Source organism: Lithobates pipiens, unplaced genomic scaffold, assembly GCF_037356315.1.
Source record: "Lithobates pipiens isolate NorthernLeopardFrog02 unplaced genomic scaffold, aLitPip1_a1.2 Scaffold_8, whole genome shotgun sequence".
In the NCBI taxonomy this organism is placed as follows: domain Eukaryota; kingdom Metazoa; phylum Chordata; class Amphibia; order Anura; family Ranidae; genus Lithobates; species Lithobates pipiens.
Genome location: NW_027507903.1, coordinates 563,267,150 through 563,288,191, shown reverse-complemented (window position 1 = coordinate 563,288,191; position 21,042 = coordinate 563,267,150). Strand labels below are relative to the sequence as shown.

General features: G+C 44.4%; 1 protein-coding gene across 1 annotated transcript in view; it reads right to left on the bottom strand.

The window, feature by feature from the left end:
- LOC143960991 (adhesion G protein-coupled receptor E3-like) overlaps positions 1-21,042 on the bottom strand; it is a 256,924-nt gene that overhangs the window by 76,796 nt on the left and 159,086 nt on the right. The window contains exon 4 of the mRNA XM_077470083.1: positions 12,792-12,914. Coding sequence (XP_077326209.1) covers positions 12,792-12,914 — 123 coding nt within the window. The remainder of the gene's footprint in view (positions 1-12,791; positions 12,915-21,042) is intronic.

Genomic DNA, 21,042 nt, shown 5'->3' with positions numbered 1-21,042 from the left:
GATACAGCATTGCATAGACTAGGCACACTTTTGCCATTGCATTTTGGGAGACCCAAACCGCTTCAACCGTTACAACAGTTACAACCGTTAGAACCATTACAGTTACAAAAAAAGTGTAAAAAAAAACAAAACACAAAAATATATAAAATCAAAAAATCAAAAATAGTTGTCATGTAAGGCCGCGTACACACGCGGGGACTGTTCGCCCAACTTTGTCCGCTGAACAGTGTTTCGGCAGACAGTCCGCTCGTGTGTGGGCTTTCAGCGGACAGTTTCAGCGAACAGTCTGCTGAACAAAGTTTTTCGGAATTTCCGAAAAACTGTCCGCTGAAACCTTGTTTCAGCGGACAGTCCCCTCGTGTGTAGGCTTGTTCGACAAACTAAGTTCCGCGCATGCTCAGAAAGGATTTACACGTCGAAGGTTGCATTGCAGTGTATAGGACGTCGTATTTTTCGTCCCGTCGTACGTGCCATTCACGTCATCGCGCAAGTTTCAGCGGACTGTTCGTTCGTCGTGTGTAGGCAAGTCCGTCCATGCTAATTTTGAGCGGACTGTCCGCTCAAACTGTTTGACGAACAAAGTTGAGCGAACAGTCCCCGCGTGTGTACGCGGCCTTATTGTTCTCTCTCTCTCTATTCTCTCTCTATTGTTCTGCTCTTTTTTTTACTGTATTCTATTCTGCAATGCTTTATTGTTATTATGTTTTATCATGTTTACTTTATGGATATGCAATTTTTTTATACTTTACTGTTTACTGTGTTTTATTGTTAACCTTTTTTTGTTTTCAGGTACGCCAGTCAGCTGCAGAGCGGATTTATTTATCTTGACAGCAACAGCGTTTGCTCCCACGATACATAAAGCTGGGACTCCAGCCCTATCGGAGGTGATTTCACCACCACGGTTAAAAAAAAGAGCATATATGCCAAAGCATGGGGGCAACAGGGGTGGAGGAGCAATTTGCTCCTACCTTTTGCAGGAGGATGCCCCTATGCTTCGGCATATATATATTTTAGGCACAGATTGCATTAAAAATGTGCTATTTTTTACTTTTTTTTTGTATTTTGCTTTGCAGGTATGGTAAGTCTTACTGTTATACTGTAATGTTACTTTGTTTTACTGTTAACCCTCATTTGCTTAGCAGGTATGCCATTCAGTTGCAGCATGGATTTATTTATCTTGACAGCAACAGCATTTGCTCCCACGATACATAAAGCTGTGACTCAAGAGCTGTAGGAGGTGATTTCACCACCACAGTTAAAAAAAGAGCATATATGCCGAAGCTTGGGGGCAGCAGGGGTGGAGGAGCGATTTGCTCCTACCTTTTGAGGTGGATGGATGCCCCTGTGCTTCGGCATATATAAATGGTGCATGTATGCCCATCATTAGAAGTGGGTGGATAAAGGGAGGTATTCTAATGGTGGGCATACCCACCGATCAATCTTTTTTTTTCATTCAGCCCACAGGCTGCATGAAAAAAAAGATTACAATATATGGCCAACAAGGACTAGCAACTTACTAGCAACAATTCTGTGCAAAAAATAAATAAATAAAAGTTTGTCATATTCCCACAGCTTGAGGCAAAATATAAAATATTCCATGGATTTAACATGCCTCTCAGCAAATAGCTTGGGGTGTCTACTTTCCAAAATGGGGTCATTTGGGGGGTTTTGTGCCACCTGGGCATTTTATGGCCTTCAAAACTGTGATAAGTAGTGAGGAGTGAAATCAAAAATTTACGCCCTTGGAAATCCTGAAGGCAGTGCTTGGTTTTCGGGGGCCCGTACGTGGCTAGGCTCCCAAAAAGTGTGTTATCCCCATACTCAGGAGAAGGAGCTAAATGTATTTTGGGGAGCAATTCCACATATAACCATGGCATGTGTGAGCAATATATCATTTAGTGACAACTTTTTGTAAAAAAACATTTTTGTCATTACTCAATCACTTGGGACAAAAAATTCAAACATTCAATGGGCTTAACATGCCTCTCAGCAATTTCCTTGGGGTGTCTACTTTCCAAAATGGAGTCATGGGGGGGGGGGGGGGGTGGGTTGTACTGCCCTGCCATTTTAGCACCTCAAGAAATGAGATAGGCAGTCATAAACTAAAAGCTGTGTAAATTTCAGAAAATGTACCCTAGTTTGTAGAAGCTATAACTTTTGTGCAATCCAATACATATACACTTATTGACATTTTTTTTTACCAAACACATGTGGTCGAATACATTTTGGCCTAAATGTTTGACTAGAATTGAATTGAATTAAATAACATTTAAAAAAAAATGTTTTAGGTCTTTTTCCGTTTATAGCGCAAAAAGTAACACAGAGGTGATCAAATACCATCAAAAGAAAGCTCTATATGTGGGAAAAAAGGACACAAATTTTGTTTGGGTACAGCATTGCATGACCGCTCATTTAGCAGTTAAAGCAACGCAGTGCCAAATTGTAAAAAAGTGCTCTGGTCAGGAAGGGGGTAAATCCTTCCGTGGCTGAAGTAGTTAAAAAGGAACTTCCTTCTTATATATTTGACATGAAACATGTGTTCCCCCTTGAAAGAATTACCCTCACTTCTTGAGAAAACTCAAGCATTTTGGATTTCCACTAATTTTCTGTTTAGACAATGGTCACCAGTGACATTTTACAATTATACCACACTATTCTTTTTTTTTTATTTGAATTCTTTATTTCTTTACAGGAATACAGAAACGAATGTATCATTGCGTATCACTGTCTTAATTCTTCATTTTACAAACATATTTCAAACCCAAGCATAATATCCAAATCTAAGGTTTGCATTCCTGTCAGATTTATATTTTTATACATATAACACAGAAAACAGTTCCCCTTTACCTCCTCCTGCTCTGTGGCCCGGGGCCCAAAAGGGTCTCTAAAACAAGCCCCAGAAAAAAAAGATTGAGAAATGCAAGGCTTGAAAGCACCCTTTCTCTCTCAATTTCCCAAATACTCCTGGCTCTAGGTCGGGCGAAAATCCGGATTTCCCAAAATGGGAAACAGAGGTGAATTTGGGGTGGAAAATGTAGGATTCTGAATTATCCTAGAACCTATACGAAGTGTAGGGCCTATCGTAGGATATGTTTTTAAAATGGGGGGTAAGGCTGCATAGCATCATATGGCTCTGGGCTTACTTGTTGTTCAATGGTGGTCAGCAATTTATAATCCCCGTGTCTACACCCAGGGCCGGACTGGGCTACTGGGATATCTCCCGGTAGGCCGCTTGCCCTGGGGCCGCTTTTAGTTGTGGCTGCATTTGTGCTGTCTCCTATGGATCACACTGCGCTGGCTGGCTCTGTGTTTGGCAGCCGCTCTGTAACACGGCCCTGCACCCCCAGACCTGCTCGTGTGATAGTAGATAGAATCAACACTCTGCCTATCACATGAGCCGGTCTGGGGGGGGCGGGGCCATGTTACAGAGCGGCCGCCGAGCGAACACAGAGACAGCAAGCTCTGTGATCAAGAGGATGACATGCAGTCCATACAGCCCACCCTGTGTGCCTGGATAGGAGGATCAGCAGGGGGGGGGGGGGGCTGCATATAGAGGAAATGATATGCAGAGGAGGAGAATCGAGTATTGAGCGGCTGCATGGAGGAATATAGAAAGCTTATTTCCTCTATATGCAGCCCCCCTGCTGATCTTCCTATATAACTTATTTTACTGCCCCCCCCAGTTCACCTTGTGCTCCCTACCCCCCTCCCTACAGTTCTCTCCACCCCTGTTCTTTCTGCCTCCCCAACCTGCTCTCCAGTTCTCCCCATCCTCTAGCCACCATCCCAGTGCTATCCACTCCCCCTCAGTGCTCTTCACCCCCCCCAGTGCTCTTCACCCCCCAGTGCTCTTCACCCCCCCAGTGTTCTTCACCCCCTGTGCCCCCCCAGTGCTCTCCCCCCGTGCTCTTCACCCCCCCATGCTCCCCCTCAGTGCTCTTCACCCCCCAGTGCTCTTCACCCCCCCAGTGCTCTCCCCCTGTGCTCTTCACCCCCCCCCCGTGCTCCCCCCAATGCTCTCTCCCCTGTTCTCCCCCCTCAGTGCGCTCCACTCCCCCCAGTGCTCCCCTCCCCCCGCAGTGCGCTCCACTCCCCCCAGTGCTCTCTCCCCTTTTCTCCCCCCCTCAGTGCACTCCACTCCCCCAGTGCTCTCTCCCCTTTTCTCCCCCCCTCAGTGCACTTCCGCTCCCCCCCAGTGCTCCCCTCCCCCAGTGCTCTCCACCGCCCCAGTGCTCCCCCCTGTTCCCCCCCCGCAGTGCGCTCCACTCCCCCCAGTGCTCTCCCCCCTGTTCTCCCCTCTGTTCTCCCCCCCCCCAGTGCTCTCCCCCCTGTGCTCTTCACCCCCGTGCTCCCCCCCAGTGCTCTCTCCCCTGTTCCCCCCCCCAGTGCGCTCCACTCCCCCCAGTGCTCCCCTCCCCCCGCAGTGCGCTCCACTCCCCCCAGTGCTCCCCCCCCTGTTCTCCCCCCCTCAGTGCGCTCCACTCCCCCAGTGCTCTCTCCCCTTTCCCCCCCTCAGTCCCCCCCAACCCTGCCAATGCTCTCCACCTCCCATAATGCTCTCCAGTCCCCCGTGCTCTCCCCCCTGTTCTCCCCTCTGTTCTCCCCCCCAGTGCTCTCCCCCTGTGCTCTTCACCTCCCCGTGCTCCCCCCAGTGCTCTCTCCCCTGTTCTTCTCCCCCTCAGTGCGCTCCACTCCCCCCAGTGCTCTCTCCCCTTTCCCCCCCCCCCCTCAGTGCGCTCCACTCCCCCCCAGTGCACCCCTCCCCCCAGTGCTCTCCACCCCCCCTGTTCTCCCCCCAGTTCTCTCTCCCCTGTTCTCCCCCCCGCAGTGCGCTACACTCCCCCAAATGCTCTCCCCCTGTTCTCCCCCCCTCAGTGCGCTCCACTCCCCCCAGTGCTCTTCCCCCTGTTCTCCCCTCTGTCCCCCCCCCCCAGTGCGCTCCACTCTCCCCAGTGCTCTCCCCCCTGTTCTTCCCCCCAGTGCTCTACCCCCTGTTCTTCCCCCCCAGTGCTCTCCCCCCTGTTCTCTGTTCCCCAGTGCGCTCCACTCCCCCCAGTGCTCCCCCTGTTCTCCCCCCGCAGTGAGCTCCACTCCCCCCAGTGCTCCCCCTGTTCTCCCCCCGCAGTGCGCTCCACTCCCCTCAGTGCTCTCCCTGTTCTCCCCCTCAATGCTCCCCACTCCCCCCAGTGCTCTCCACTCCCCCCAGTGCTCTCCCCCCTGTTCTTTTCCCCCCAGAGCTCTCCCCCCTGTTCTTTCTCACCCCCCAGTGCTCTCCAGCTCTCTCCATCACTCTACAGCCCCCAACCCAGTGCTCTCCAGCCCTCCATTCTCCCCACCCCTGCTCTTTCTGGCCCCCTGGTGCTCTCAAGCTCCACCCATCACTCTCCAGCCCCCAGTGCTCCCTACCCCCCCCCCCCCACCGTGCTCTCCACTCCTGTTCTTTTTGGCTCCCCCCAGCACTCTCCACTCTCCCATGCATTTTGCCCCCACCCATGTGCTCTCCAACCCTACCAGTGCTCTCCACCTCCCATAATGCTCTCCAGTCCCCCAGTGCTCTCCCCCCTGTGCTCTTCACCCCCCCGTGCTCCCCCCCAGTGCTCTGTCCCCTGTTCTCCCCCCCTCAGTGCGCTCCACTCCCCCCAGTGCTCTCCCCCCTGTTCTCCCCTCTGTTCCCCCCCCACGTGCGCTCCACTCCCACCAGTGCTCTCCCCCCGTTCTTCCCCCCCAGTGCTCTGCCCCCTGTTCTCTGTTCCCCAGTGCGCTCCACTCCCCCCAGTGCTCTCCCTGTTCTCCCCCCATGCTCCCCACTCCCCCAGTGCTCTCCCCCCATTCTTCCCCCTGGTGCTCTCCACTCCCCCTGTTCTTCTCCCCAGTGCTCTCCCCCCTGTTCTTTCCCCCTCCAGTGCTCTTCACTCCCCCCAGCACCCCCCCCATTCTTTCCCCCTCCAGTGCTCTTCACTCCCCCCAGTGCTCCCCCCAGTGCTCTCCGCCCTTGTTCCTTCCCCCCAGTGCTCCCCCCTGTTCCCCCCCCAGTGCTCTCCACTCCCCCCAGTGCTCTCCCCCCTGTTCTTTTCCCCCCAGTGCTCTCACCCCTGTTCTTTCTCATCCCCCCCAGTGCTCTCCAGCTCTCTCCATCACTCTACAGCCCCGCACCCCAGTGCTCTCCAGCCCTCCATTCTCCCCACCCCTGCTCTTTCTGGCCCCCTGGTGCTCCCAAGCTCCACCCATCACTCTCCAGCCCCCCGTGCTCTCTACCCCCCCTCCCCGTGCTCTCCACTCCTGTTCTTTTTGGCTCCCCCCAGCACTCTCCACTCTCCCCTGCATTTTGCCCCCACCCATGTGCTCTCCAACCCTGCCAATGCTCTCCACCTCCCATAATGCTCTCCACTCTCTCCTGCATTTTGCCCCCACCCATGTGCTCTCCAACCCTGCCAATGCTCTCCACCTCCCATAATGCTCTCCAGTCCCCCGTGCTTTTCCCCCTGTTCTTTCTGGACCCCACTGGTGCTCTCAAGCTCTCCCCTCTACTCTTTGTACCCCCCCCCCGCAGTACTCTCCAGCCCCCGTGCTCTCCACCCTTGTTTTTCTGCCCCCCCCCCAGTGCTCTTCACCACCCCACACTCTTAGCCCCCTCAGTGCTCTCAACCTACCATGCTCTCCACCACTGTTCTTTTTGGCCCCCCAGTACTCTCAAGTTCCCCACCAGCGCTCTCTGCTCCCCACCCCTGTGATCTCCACTACCCCCTGCTCTTTGCCCCCACCCATGTGTTCTCCAACCCCGCCAGTACTCTCTGCTCCCCCTTCTCTCCAGCTCCCACCAAGTGCTCTCCACTTTCTCAGGACCAGAGGACAGGCTGACTGGGGCCAGAAAATGGGGACAGCTTAAGGTGCAGGTGGCCAGGGACCACTCCATCTCACAGCAAACAGATCCTCTGGAAGGAGCACCATCCCCATCCAAAACGAGAACAGACCTTGCCTGCTGCTGCCCGTCATGGATATCCTGCTGGCATGCAAGGTACCGTACCAAGCATCAACAACACACCTTCCCACAGACAGGGACTGCAGACTGGGACATGGGGTACAGGAGGGGCTGCATTCATGGGCACAGTGAGTTTGCATTCATGGGCACAGTGAGACTGCATTCATGGCACTGTAAAGCTGCATTCATGGGCATAGTGAGGCCGCAATGGTGGGCACAGTGAGGCCGCAATGGTGGGCACAGTGAGACTGCATTCACGGGCAGAGTAAAGCTGCATTTGGTGGGCACCCACCCCCCTTACCTTAGTGTATTCTTTCTGTGGAAGGTGCCCCCCCCCCCCACAATCTGAGTTCCTGGGGTCCCCCTTGATGATTGTCCACTTACCACTTTTAACTGGAATTTGCATATATATATATATATATATATATATATATATATATATATATATATATATACATATATATATCCCTATGTAATTTAATCTATATATAATACACTCTTCATCAAATGTGCTTTAATGGTTTTCCCTTTCATGAACAAGAAAATAATGACGTTATGCTGTGGGGCTGGTATGAAAATTTTTCCAGGGCTGGTTTTTATTCCCAGTCCGGCCCTGTCTACACCAGTCAATTATTCTGCCGAGCTGGGCGGCCTGATAATATTTATATAAGTCTGGTGCCGCTATTCCTCCTGCTTCTTTAGACAGTGTCAACAGACTTCTGTTAATCCTTGGGTGTCTACTCGCCCAGATAAATTTTGTGAACTCGGCTTGAATTTGACTAAAGAAGGCCATGGGGATAGAAATAGGTAACGCCTGGAAGAGAAACAAGAATTTTGGTACTATATTCATTTTTAGAATATTACATCTGCCGAACCAAGAGTGTATAGTTTTATTCCATCTATATAATAGTTTTCTAACTTCCCTAAGTAGTGGTGGGAAGTTCAGGGCATAAGTATCTGTTAACTTCAGGGAGATCTATGTTCCTAAATATTTTAGTGCGGTTGTTGTCCACCTGAACTTGAAATTGTTCTCTAAACTAATTTGCATGGGGCCCGCCAGTGACACCGCCATCGCCTCCGATTTGCTATAGTTTATTTTAAAATTTGACAGAGCTCTGTATCGCTCCACTTCCTTCATAAGGTTTGGTAATGATGTTTGTGGACTAGTGAGTGAGAAAAGTAGGTCTTCCGCATAAGCTGAGACTTTATACTCCTGTTCTCCCAAGCATATACCCCTAATATTGGGGTTCTGTCGGATTCTATTTAATAAGGGCTCCAGCGTCAGAGCAAACAAGAGGGGCGAAAGGGGGCAACCCTGGCGGGTCCCATTTCTAGTTGAAACGTTTTCTGAATGTACTCCATTAGCCTTAATCAAGGCCTATGTTTTTGAGTATATACCGGCTAGCCAAAGTAACAATTGATCTCCCACGCCCATATATTTCAGCACTTCTAACATGAATGTCCAATTGACCCTGTCAAAAGCCTTTTCCGCATCTGTATTCACAAAGACCTCGGCATCTTTTCTTGATTTACATATTAGACCAGATTCAATACTTTAATAGTGCTATCTCTAGCCTCCCGTGTGGGGATAAACCTCACTTGGTCCAAATGTCCCAACTGCGTCAGATGCAATTGTAAACAAGATGCGATTGTCTTTGTGAATATTTTCAAATCCACATTTAGTGGTGATATCGGTCGGTAGCTACTGCACATCGACTGATCTTTTCCTTCTTTCGGGATGACCGCAATGTGTGTTCTTAATGCGTCAAGTGGAGGGTCCGTTTTCTGTCTTAATGCATTGAATGTTTTTACCATATGTGGGCCTAATAATGTAAAGCCATTTTTAAAATACTGCATACAGAAACCATCTGGACCGGGAGCTTTCCCATGTTTTATCGTCTTCATTACTGTAAACACTTCCTCCATTGCGATTGGTGTCTCCAATTCTCTTCGAATTGGGGACGGCAATCAAACTAATTGTGAGGAGTTTTAATATTCTTCCAAAGGCATGGGGGGCAAGGAAGGCACTGAAAGATTATATAATGAGGTATAGTACTCTCTGAATTCCTTTACAATATCTTTCGGCATTGAAAGTTTTTGACCTCCTTTTGTTTTAATATATGGTATACCTGACCGTATCTGTTGTTTTTTTAATTTTCTTGCCAACACTTTGCCACACTTGTCTCTAAATTCATATATCACCCTCTTCCCTTGTTATAAAATTGCATTTGCTTTGTACCGGAGGAGGTCAGATAACTTTCTTCTCAGATGTGCTAGTTCAATTCCTATTTTCTTTTCTGGTGTCCTCTTATGTTGTGTCTCTATTTCCTGTATCTTTTCCAGTAGCTTTTTTGTTTGTACTTCTCGAGTCTTCTTTATTTGGGAGCCATGTTTTTAAAATTCCTCGTATTACTGCTTTATGGGCTTCCCATACTAGTCATGGGTCACTCCCCCTTTATCATTAGTCTGAAAATACCAGTTATTTTCCTTGGTGAGATCCTCTTGAATTTCAGGATAATTTAATAAACTTTAATTTATGCACCATCTCTATTCCATCATTTGGGTTGCGCCCAACAGGGAAATCCTCACCGTAACTGGTGCATGGTCTGACTAGGTTATATTTACTATTGAAATATCCTGTACCATAGGGAGTATCTGTTGTGGTATTTTAAAAAAATCTATTCCTGAGTATGATTGATGGGGTTTAGAAAAGTATGTATAGTCCCTCTCTTCTGCATGAAAGGCCATGTGTCTATTAGTTGAAGTTCATGAAACTTCTGAAGTACACATTTTCATAGTTCCACTAGGGACCGAAGAGGATCCAGTTGAGGTGTCTAGTTTAGGGTCTAGGGGGACATTAAAGTCTCATCCTAAGATCAATTTTCCTTCCCAAAATTACATTCATTTTGATGCACATTTGGAACATAGATAGTAGCTAGGGTCACCTTTACACTACCTAAGAATCCTTTGAGGGAGATATATATTGTCCAGACATGTATCCATCAGAGACCAAGCAATTAGACTGGAAATTAAAATAGCAACACCTTTAGTTTTATCCTCCTGATTAGAAGCACGGTATACATTTGGGAAATTGCTATTCTGAAGATAAGGGTATACTCCCACCTTCAGGTGAGTTTCCTGCACCATTTCCGCATCAGTATTAAGGTGTCATTTAATATGATTTTAACTTTTTCTGGGATATTAAATCCTCTAACATTTAATGATGTCACACGTATTCCCTCCATCCTCTCCGGACCGGGGCGCAACAACAGAGAAAAAAAAAACCCTTCCCCATCTAAAAAAAAAAGAAGGGGGCACAACTAAACTGAACTTCACAGCCCCTACCTTGGGGTACTTAGTTTCCCATAGGTGCCGAGTATGGGGGGTGACTAGCTATGGCTGAATCAGCACAGCACTCCACCCTTTACATCCAGCTATTTCCTTACATATTTTTATCCTCTGATACAGCATTTTCATTTTCCCTTATCTCTAACCCACACCCCTCCCCCCTTTTCAATTTACATAACGCTCTACCAACAGCCTCTCCACTCTCCAGCTGTATGTATTCAATCCCCTTACAGGTTTTTATTACTACATTTTAACAATATCTACTCTAGAGCGCAGCCTCAGGAAGAAATTTTACATCACCACCAGGGCTTTTTTTCAGCGGAAACGTGGGGGAACGCAGTTCCGGCACCTCTTGGACTGACTGTATGTAATGGCGAGGGGTGCTGGGTTGTGCTGCAGGTTATTGATGCTCACTGCTGGGGATCTATTTTTGCAAGGAGAGTCCATTGTTGCTGGGGAGGTCTATTATTGCTTGTGGGGGACCTATTGTTGCCGAGGGGGGTCTTATGTTGCTGGGGGGTCTTATGTTGCTGAAAGAGATCTACTGTTGGGGTAGGTGTCTGTTGTTGATGACAGCCAGACAGACTATTAATGCTGGCTGTGCGGAGATCTGTTGATGCTGCGGGGAGTCTATTGTTGCTGGCGGGGAAATTTTGTTGTGGTTGGTCCACTGTTGTTAGGGGGATCTACTGTTGCTGGCGGAAGGGGATCTATTTTACTGCTTTTCTTGATATCATTACCAAATTCCATACAAATTACTTAGCACCTTAAAATGATACTTAGTTCTTTATTGTCTAAAAGGGACGGTACTCGGTGGTGGGTTGAGGCGGAGAAAAGGGGTGACTCGGAAAGGGGGAGTTTCTGCACCTATTGTCTGAGAAAAAAAGCCCTGATCACCACACATCATTATAGCATATTGTGGCTCCACTTATCATTTTATTATTCTATCGTAGTGGTATTTAAAAAAAAAGGGAACCCATCAAATAAATCTTTCCCTCTCTCATCCTCCCTCTCCTCCCTCCCCCACAGCGCACAATATACATCACAGTAAAGTATAGTAATATATCATCGTACCCTATGCTTCTCCCATCCCCCATCCCCACCCCCCTATGTGCTTCTCCCTACACTCCTCACAACTACTTCTACCCTCCCCATCCTTCCTCCATCTCAAAAGCTACCATAACATAGAGAGTAGTATTTTACATCTATTTATACATACATTTCTTTTACTTATATCAATATTCATATTTCATGCTTACTCCTGCTTATTCATGCTTACCTATTTTAATCACCTCCCCTGTTTCCATTCCTATTTAAATTCCCATTCATACTTCTTCCACCTCAAAAACCATATGTGATATGTGATTTATATGTGCAACTTATATCTTTATTTCTTATTTATTTATACCACACTATTCTAAATACATAACATACAGTATTTTAAAAGAGTGTTTTAGAAAATATAAGTGATGTCACCAAATAAAAGTTAAATTTTACATATTTTTTAAACTACTTCCCACCTCGCCAATGTATATATACGGCTGGGTGGAAGCTCTCTCCTTCTGACTGGACGTTCAGGAACGTCCTTCAGAAGGAGGGGGATCATGGGCACGCGTTCCCGATGCTCTCATGTCACCCGGACATGGCGCATCTCGGATCGGTAGGAGGGCTCTGTAATTGGCCCTCCAGATTACATGATGGCCGTGTCCAATCACAGCCGTCATGTGATGTAAACAAACAGTGGGTTGCTAGGCAATCGGCTCTCCTCTCCTCACACGGAGTCGTCGCTGAGGAGAGGAGAGCAGATGGCTGCAGCCGGCTGGTGATCAGTGAGTATGAGCTGTTTTTTACAGCTTTTTACTCACTGATCACCAGTCTAGTGTAAAACACACATGTCCCCAAAACACAAATGTCCCCAAATAATAAAAACACATGTCCCCCACATATGTCCCACTAAAATCACATGTCCCAATGATTATCTGCACACATATGTCCGTGATCACCTGCACACATCTGTACATGATCATTTACGTACATATGTCACTGATCACACAAACCAATTATTATACACTTAACTGAATTTTTTTTTACCAAAAACATGTAGCGGAATACATTTTGGCTTGAATTTATGACAAAATTCGATTATTTTTGGATTTCTTTTAAAATAGAAAGAAGAAAATATTTTTTTTCCAGATTTCCGCTGTTTTTCCGCTTATATCGCAAAAAATTAAAAACGGAGTCATGAATAAATACCACTAAAATAAAGCTCTATTTGTGCAAACAAAATGATAAAAATTTTATTTGGGTACAGCGTAGCATGACCGCGCAATTGTCATTGAAAATGCGAGAACACTGAAAGCTGAAAATTGGTCTAGGAAGGAAGTGTCCTGTATTGTAGTGGTTAAATTAATTTCTACATTTATTTCTGACACTTGTGGTAAGCAGTATATTATCTAATACTCACCTATACAAGTATTGAAGGTGGATGTGAAACCATCTAAGCACAAACATTCATATGAGCCCACTGTATTATTACAGTACATGTTGGTACCACATTTAGCGGTATTCTGTTTGCACTCATCGATATCTGTAGAGGGAAGACATTTTTTTTAATGGTTAAATATTCAGGAAATAGAGATCTCAAATAAAATCTCAAATTGCAGGCAAACATATTCCTATTGGTCAGTGAGGCCTCCCATTATATTGAGGCCGCCCATTATATTGTTGGGCCAGTAGGAATGCACAAGAGGCAGAAGAGTGGCAAACCCCACCATAACCAGAAATAAAAAGATTGGGTTGGCTGAGACCAATGTGTATAGTCAGCTTTTCATTTGAGTCTTATCGTATCTCTAATAAGATATTGCAAGTGCTTGTAAATGAGTGGCTAACAATGATAGAACAGCATTCTATCTAACTGCATCCTGTGTTTCTTAGCAATATACACAACTGGGGCAGACTGACCATTGGGCCACTCGGGCACTGCCCGAGGGCCCCACGCCACTAGGGGGCCCCATCAGAGTTGCCAGCCTCAGTAAAACCAGGGACAGTATGTAAAAATCAGTTTTTTGTTTTTTTTACATCTGTCTCTGAAATGTCCCTTACCAACATCACTTTGGTCTGAAAATCCCAAGATTATAGCTGCCCCACCTCTCCAGTACCTTCTCAGCCAATAGAAACATGTCTGTGTTTACTGTGTGTATATGTGTGCATATACTGTGTGATTGTATACTGTGTGGCCCCATAAACTCATACTTCCTGGGGGGCCCCATAATCTCCTATTGCCCGGAGGCCCCATGAGTTGTCAGTCCACCCCTGATGCACAATTTAACTTTCCATAATATCTGTATAATACTGGTAATATGTTTGTTTATTATTTATGTCAGTAAAATGAATATCCATCTTGGAAAGTGTGTGTGGGTGAACTCAGTAAATAAGGTGTAGCTGATGTCACCAACCCTTCTGTACTGGTGAACTGTGGAGAACTCCCTGGAAGCATTGAAATTCCTACTCCGTGGGTCCCCACTCCCCATACTCACTAACACCCTCTATACTCACCACTCTTCAAGCTTAGGGGGGGGGGGGGGGGGGGCGGGGGCAGTCTCAAATGTGAGCATTATCCTAAGTGCGCTGTTTCTTCCAATGCCCCCCTGTGGCTCAACCCCAATTTACTCCATATGTATAAATTGCCAGAGTGTTATGCCTGAACCAAATTTAATATTAAGGCTATATCACAGGTAGTTGTCAATCAATCCCTGGCTTACTTATCCCTAATGTCCTCTAACTTTAAGTTTCCAGTGTCTTATTTGTTTCCTTATTTTCAAATAAATTTTCCCATGCCTTTGGTAGCCAATTCTCCTACTTCCCCTTTATACTCTCATCTAGTTATGGTGTCACTGCCTGTCCTAGAGGGTCCTAGGGCCTGATGGCAACAGGATATTTCGGATCTTGACACTCACGACTAGGATGATATATGGGACTTTCCCTTTCGGTCCCTAGTTTTTATAATGCCTAATTCAGTTTTAAATAGTTCACCATGCATACTTTACCCCTTAAAAATTGAATAAATTGAACTCCAGCTCCTCCCCTGAGTGCTGGCGGTGTGGAGGGGCCCCGGGAGGTTTTACTCATATTTTTTGGGCCTGCCCGGTCATTGTTATGTTCTGGAAGGAAGTAATAACTCTTATCCATCTGGTTAGTGCCACAACTCTGAAATCCTCCATGTCTATATGTATTTTGGGTCGGATTGAACATTTAATTCCTCCTGTAGCGGAACACACTCTAATTGGCATGCTTTTGTTCTATGCCAGAAAAGCCATTGCACTCCATTGGAGAAAACGCTCATCTCCACCCTTTACCTTTTGGAAACAACTAGTTAACAACTGCTTGTCTCTCTATAAAGATACATATGCCAACAGCGGATGTCCTAAAATGTATGGCAAGATCTGGTCTAAATGGTTAGCCGTGCCCCCCATGGCTGCTGATATGCCCTCTACTTGACGTGTCTGTTGCCTTAATGCCAAGTAATTTAGACTTTCACCGTTTCTGTTGTGTATGTTAATACTCATGATAAATATTTTAGTTCGGTTGTTGTCCAGCTGAACTTAAAATAGTTCTCTAAACTAATTTGCATTGGGCCCACCAGTGACACGCCCATCGCCTCTGATTTGTTATAGTTTATTTTAAAATTCAACAGAGCTCCATATCATTCTACTTCCTTCATAAGGTTTGGTAATGATGTTTGTGGACTAGTGAGCGAGCAAAGTAAGTCGTCCGCATAAGCGGAGACTTGATACTCCAGTTCTCCCAAGCATATACCCCTAAAATCAGGGTTCTGTCGGATTCTATTTAATAAGGGCTCCAGCGTCAGAGCAAAAAAGAGGGGCGAAAGGGGGCAACCCTGGCGGGTCCCATTTCTAATTGAAAAGTTTCTGAATGTACCACATTAGCCTTAACCAGGGCCTGTGGTGTTGACTATAAGTGGAGGATCCGTTATCTGTCCTAATGCATTCAATGTTTTTACCATATGTGGACCTAATAATGTAAATACATTTTTAAAATACTGCATACAGAAACCATCTGGACTGGGAGCTTTCCCATGTTTTATCGTCTTCATTACTGTAAACACTTCCTCCATTGTGATTGGTGTCTCCAATTCTCTTCAAATTGGGGACGGCAATCAAACTAATTGTGAGGAGTTTAAATATTCTTCCAAAGGCATGGGGGGCCAAGCAAGGAAGATTATAACATGAAAGATTATATAATGAGGTATAGTACTCTCTGAATTCCTTTACAATATCTTTCAGCATTGAAAGTTTTTGACCTCTTTTTGTTTTAATATATGGTATATATATGAGCGTATCTGTTGTTTTTTTAATTTTCTTGCCAACACTTTGCCACACTTGTCTCCAGATTCATATATCACCCTCCTCCCTTGTTGTAATATTCCCTTTGCTTTGTACCGGAGAAGGTCAGATAACTGTCTTCTCAAATGTGCTAGTTCAAATAATATTTCCTTTTCTGGTGTCCTCTTATGTTGTGTCTCTATTTCCTGTATCTTTTTCAGTAATTTTTTTGTTTGTACTTCTCTAGTCTTTTTTATTCCGGAGCCATGTTTTATTAAAATTCTTCGGATTACTGCTTTATGGGCTTCCCATACTATTCATGGGTCACTCCCCCCTGTTATCATTAGTCTGAAAATACCAGTTCATTTCCCTGGTCAGATCCTCTTGAATTTCAGGATAATGTAATTTCAATGTAAAAGTAATTAAAAGTTAATTAATTAAAAGTAATTTAATGTAAACTTTCATTTAAGCGGCATCTCCATTCCATTATTTGGGTTCCGCCCAACAGGGAAATACTCATCATAAAATGGAGCATAGTCTGACCAGGTTATATTTCCTATAGAAATATCCTGTACCATAGGTAGTATCTGTTGTGGTATTAAAAAAAAATCAATTCGGGAGTATGATTGATGGAGGATAGAAAAATATGTATAGTCCCTCTAAAGGCCCGCCATGTGTCTATTAGTTGAAGTTTGTGAAACTTCTGAAGTACACACTTCTTAGTTCCACTAGGGACCGAAGAGAATCCAGTGAGGGACATTAAAGTTTCCCGCTAAGATCAATTTTCCTTCCCTGAATTCCATTAATTTTGATAGAACCTGATAGAATCAAGAAAATATTTTGATGCACATTTGGAGCATAGACAGTAGCTAGGGTCACCTTTACACTACCTATGAATCCTTTGAGGAAGATATATCTTTCCCCTGATTTCAGACATTTATCCATCAGAGATCAAGGAATTCGACTGGAAATTAAAATAGCAACACCTTTAGTTTTACCCTCCTGATTAGAAGCGTGGTATAAGGTCATTTAATAAGATTTTAAATTTTTTGGGGATATTGAGTCCTCTAACATCTAATGATGTTACACGTAGTCCGCCCATCCTCTCCGGACCAGGGTGCAACAAAAGAGATTAAAAAAAAAAAACCCTTCCCTATTAAAAAAAAAAAAGGGGGGGGGGGACAACTAAACTGAACTTCACAGCCCCTACCTTGGGGTACTTAGTTTCCCATGTGTGCCAAGTATGGGGGGTGACTAGCTATGGCCGAATTGGCACAGCACTCCACCCTTTACATCCAGCTATTTCCTTACATATTTTTGATACAGCATCTTCATTTTCCCTTATCCCTAAAACCCACTCCCCCTCCCCTCCTCCTCAATTTACATAACCCCTCTACCAACAGCCTCTCCACTCTCCAGCTGTATGTTTTCAATCCCCTTACAGGTTTTTATTACTACATTTTAACAATATCTACTCTAGAGTGCAGCCTCAGGAAGAAATTTTACATCACCACCAGGGCTTTTTTTCAGCAGGAACGTGGGGGAACTGACTGTATGTAATGGCAGGTGGTGCTGGGTTGTGCTGCAGGTTATTGATGCTCACTGCTGGGGATCTATTGTTGCTGGGGAGGTCAATTGTTGCTGGTGGGGGACCTATTGTTGCTGGGGGGTCTTATGCTGCTGTGGGGTCAGTTGATGCTGAAAGAGATCTACTGTTCGGGGAGGTGTCTATTGTTGATGACAGCCAGACAGACTATTAATGCTGGCTGTGCGGAGATCTGTTGATGCTGCGGTGAGTCTATTGTTGCTGGTGGTGAAATTTTGTTGTGGTTGTTCCATTGTTGTTAGGGGGATCTACTGCTTTTCGTGATAGCATTACCAAATTCCATACAAATTACTTAGCACCTCAAAATGATACTTGGTTTTATATTGTCTAAAAGGAACAGTACTGGGTGGTGGGTAGGGGCGGAGAAAAGGGGTGACTTGGAAAGGGGGAGTTCCTGCACCTATTGTCTGAGAAAAAAAGCCCTGATCACCACACATAGTTATAGCAGATAGTGGCTCCACTTATCATTTTATTATTCCATTGTAGGGGTATTTTCAAAAAAAAGGAACCGATCAAATAAATCTTTCCCTCTCTCTCCTCCCTGTCCTTCTTCCATCTCCAAAGCTACTGTAACATAGAGGGTAGTATTTTACATCTGTTTATACATACATTTCTTTTATTTATATCAATATTCATATTTCATGATTACTCCAACTACCTATTTTAATCACCTCCCCTGTTTCTATTTCTATTTAAATTCCCATTCACACTTCTTCCACCTCAAAAACCATATGTGATATGTAATGTATATGTGATATGTGCAACTTATATCTTTATTTCTTATTTATTTATACCACACTATTCTAAACACATAACATACAGTACTTTAAAAGAGTGTTTTAGAAAATATAAGTGATGTCACCAAATAAAAGTTACATTTTACATATTTTTTTTTATTTAAATAAATTTCTACATTTCTTTCTGACACGTGTGGTAAGCAGTATATTATCTAATACTCACCTATACAAGTATTGGAGGTGGATGTGAATCCATCTAAGCACAAACATTCATATGAGCCCATTGTATTTTTACAGTACATGTTGGTACCACATTTAGTAGTATTCTCTTTGCACTCATCAATATCTGTAGAGGGAAGAAATTTTTTTTTTAATGGTTACATCTTCAGGAAATAGAGATCTCAAATAAAATCTCAAATTGCAGGAAAACATATTCCCATTGGTCAGTGTTGCCGCCCATTATATTATATATAATACTTTTATATAAGTCTAGTGCTGCTATTCCTCCTGCTTCTTTAGACAGTGTCAACAGACTTCTGTTAATCCTTGGGCGTCTACTCGCCCAGATAAATTTTGTGAACTCGGCTTGAATTTGACTAAATAAGGCCATGGGGATAGAAATAGGTAACGCCTGGAAGAGAAATAAGAATTTTGGTACTATATTCATTTTTAGAATATTACATCTGCCGAACCAAGAGTGTATAGTTTTAGTCCATCTATATAATAGTTTTCTAACTTCCCTAAGTAGTGGTGGGAAGTTCAAGGCATAAGTATCTGTTAACTTCGGGGAGATCTGTGTTCCTAAATATTTTAGTGCGGTTGTTGTCCACCTGAACTTGAAATTGTTCTCTAAACTAATTTGCATGGGGCCCGCCAGTGACACCCCCATCGCCTCAGATTTGCTATCATTTATTTTAAAATTTGACAGAGCTCTGTATCGCTCCACTTCCTTCATAAGGTTTGGTAATGATGTTTGTGGACTAGTGAGCGAGAAAAGTAGGTCGTCCACATAAGCGGAGACTTTATACTCCTGTTCTCCCAAGCATATACACCTAATATTGGGGTTCTGTCTAATTCTATTTAATAAGGGCTCCAGCGTCAGTGCAAACAAGAGGGGCGAAAGGGGGCAACCCTGGTGGGTCCCATTTCTAATTGAAACGTTTTCTAAATGTACTCCATTAGCCTTAATCAAGGCCTATGGTTTTGAGTATATACCGGCTAGCCAAAGTAACAATTGATCTCCCAGGCCCATATTTTTCAGCACTTCTAACATGAATGTCCAATTGACCCTGTCAAAAGCCTTTTCCGCATCTGTATTCACAAAGACATCTTCCCTTGATTTACATATTAGACCAGATTCAATACTTTAATAGTGCTATCTCTAGCCTCCCGTGTGGGGATAAACCTCACTTGGTCCAAATGTACCAACTGCGTCAGATGGAGTTGTAAATGAGATGCGAGTGTCTTTGTGAATATTTTCAAATCCACATTTAGTGGTGATATCGGTCGGTAGCTACTGCACACTGACTGATCCTTTTCTTCTTTCGGGATTAACGCAATGTGTGTTCTTAATGCGTCAAGTGGAGGGTCCGTTTTCTGTCTTAATGCATTGAATGTTTTTACCATATGTGGGCCTAATAATGTAAAGACATTTTTAAAATACTGCATACAGAAACAATCTGGACCGGGAGCTTTCCCATGTTTTATCGTCTTCATTACTGTAAACACTTCCTCCATTGCGATTGGTGTCTCCAATTCTCTTTGAATTGGGGACGGAAATCAAACTAATTGTGAGGAGTTTTAATATTCTTCCAAAGGCATGGGGGGCAGGGAAGGCACTGGAAGATTATATAATGAGGTATAGTACTCTCTGAATTCCTTTACAATATCTTTCGGCATTGAAAGTTTTTGACCTCCTTTTGTTTTAATATATGGTATATATGACCGTATCTGTTGTTTTTTAAATTTTCTTGCCAACACTTTGCCACACTTGTCTCTAAATTCATATATCACCCTCTTCCCTTGTTATAATATTGCCTTTGCTTTGTACCGGAGGAGGTCAGATAACTTTCTTCTCAGATGTGCTAGTTCAATTCCTATTTCCTTTTCTGGTGTCCTCTTATGTTGTGTCTCTATTTCCTGTATCTTTTCCAGTAGATTTTTTGTTTGTACTTCTCGAGTCTTCTTTATTTGGGAGCCATGTTTTTAAAATTCCTCGGATTACTGCTTTATGGGCTTCTCATACTAGTCACGGAGTAACTCCCCCCCTTTATCATTAGTCTGAAAATACCAGTTATTTTCCTTGGTGAGATCCTCTTGAATTTCAGGATAATTTAATAACCTTTAATTTATGCACCATCTCTATTCCATCATTTGGGTTGCGCCCAACAGGGAAATCCTCACCGTAACTGGTGCATGGTCTGACCAGGTTATATTTACTATTGAAATATCCTGTACCATAGGGAGTATCTGTTGTGGTATTTTAAAAAAATCGATTCCTGAGTATTATTGATGGGGTTTAGAAAAGTATGTATAGTCCCTCTCTTCTGCATGAAAGGCCCGCCATGTGTCTATTAGTTGAAGTTCATGAAACTTCTGAAGTACACATTTCCTAGTTCTACTAGGGACCGAAGAGGATCCAGTGGAGGTGTCTAGTTTAGGTTCTAGGGGGACATTAAAGTCTCATCCTAAGATCAATTTTCCTTCCCTGAATTACATTCATTTTGATGCACATTTGGAACATAGATAGTAGCTAGGGTCACCTTTACACTACCTAAGAATCCTTTGAGGGAGATATATATTGTCCAGACATGTATCCATCAGAGACCAAGCAATTAGACTGGAAATTAAAATAGCAACACCTTTAGTTTTATCCTCCTAATTAGAAGCATGATATACATTTGGGAAATGGCTATTCTGAAGATAAGGGTATACTCCCACCTTCAGGTGAGTTTCCAGCACCATTCCCACACCAGTATTATGGTGTTTAAGGTCATTTAATATGATTTTTACTTTTTCTGGGATATTAAA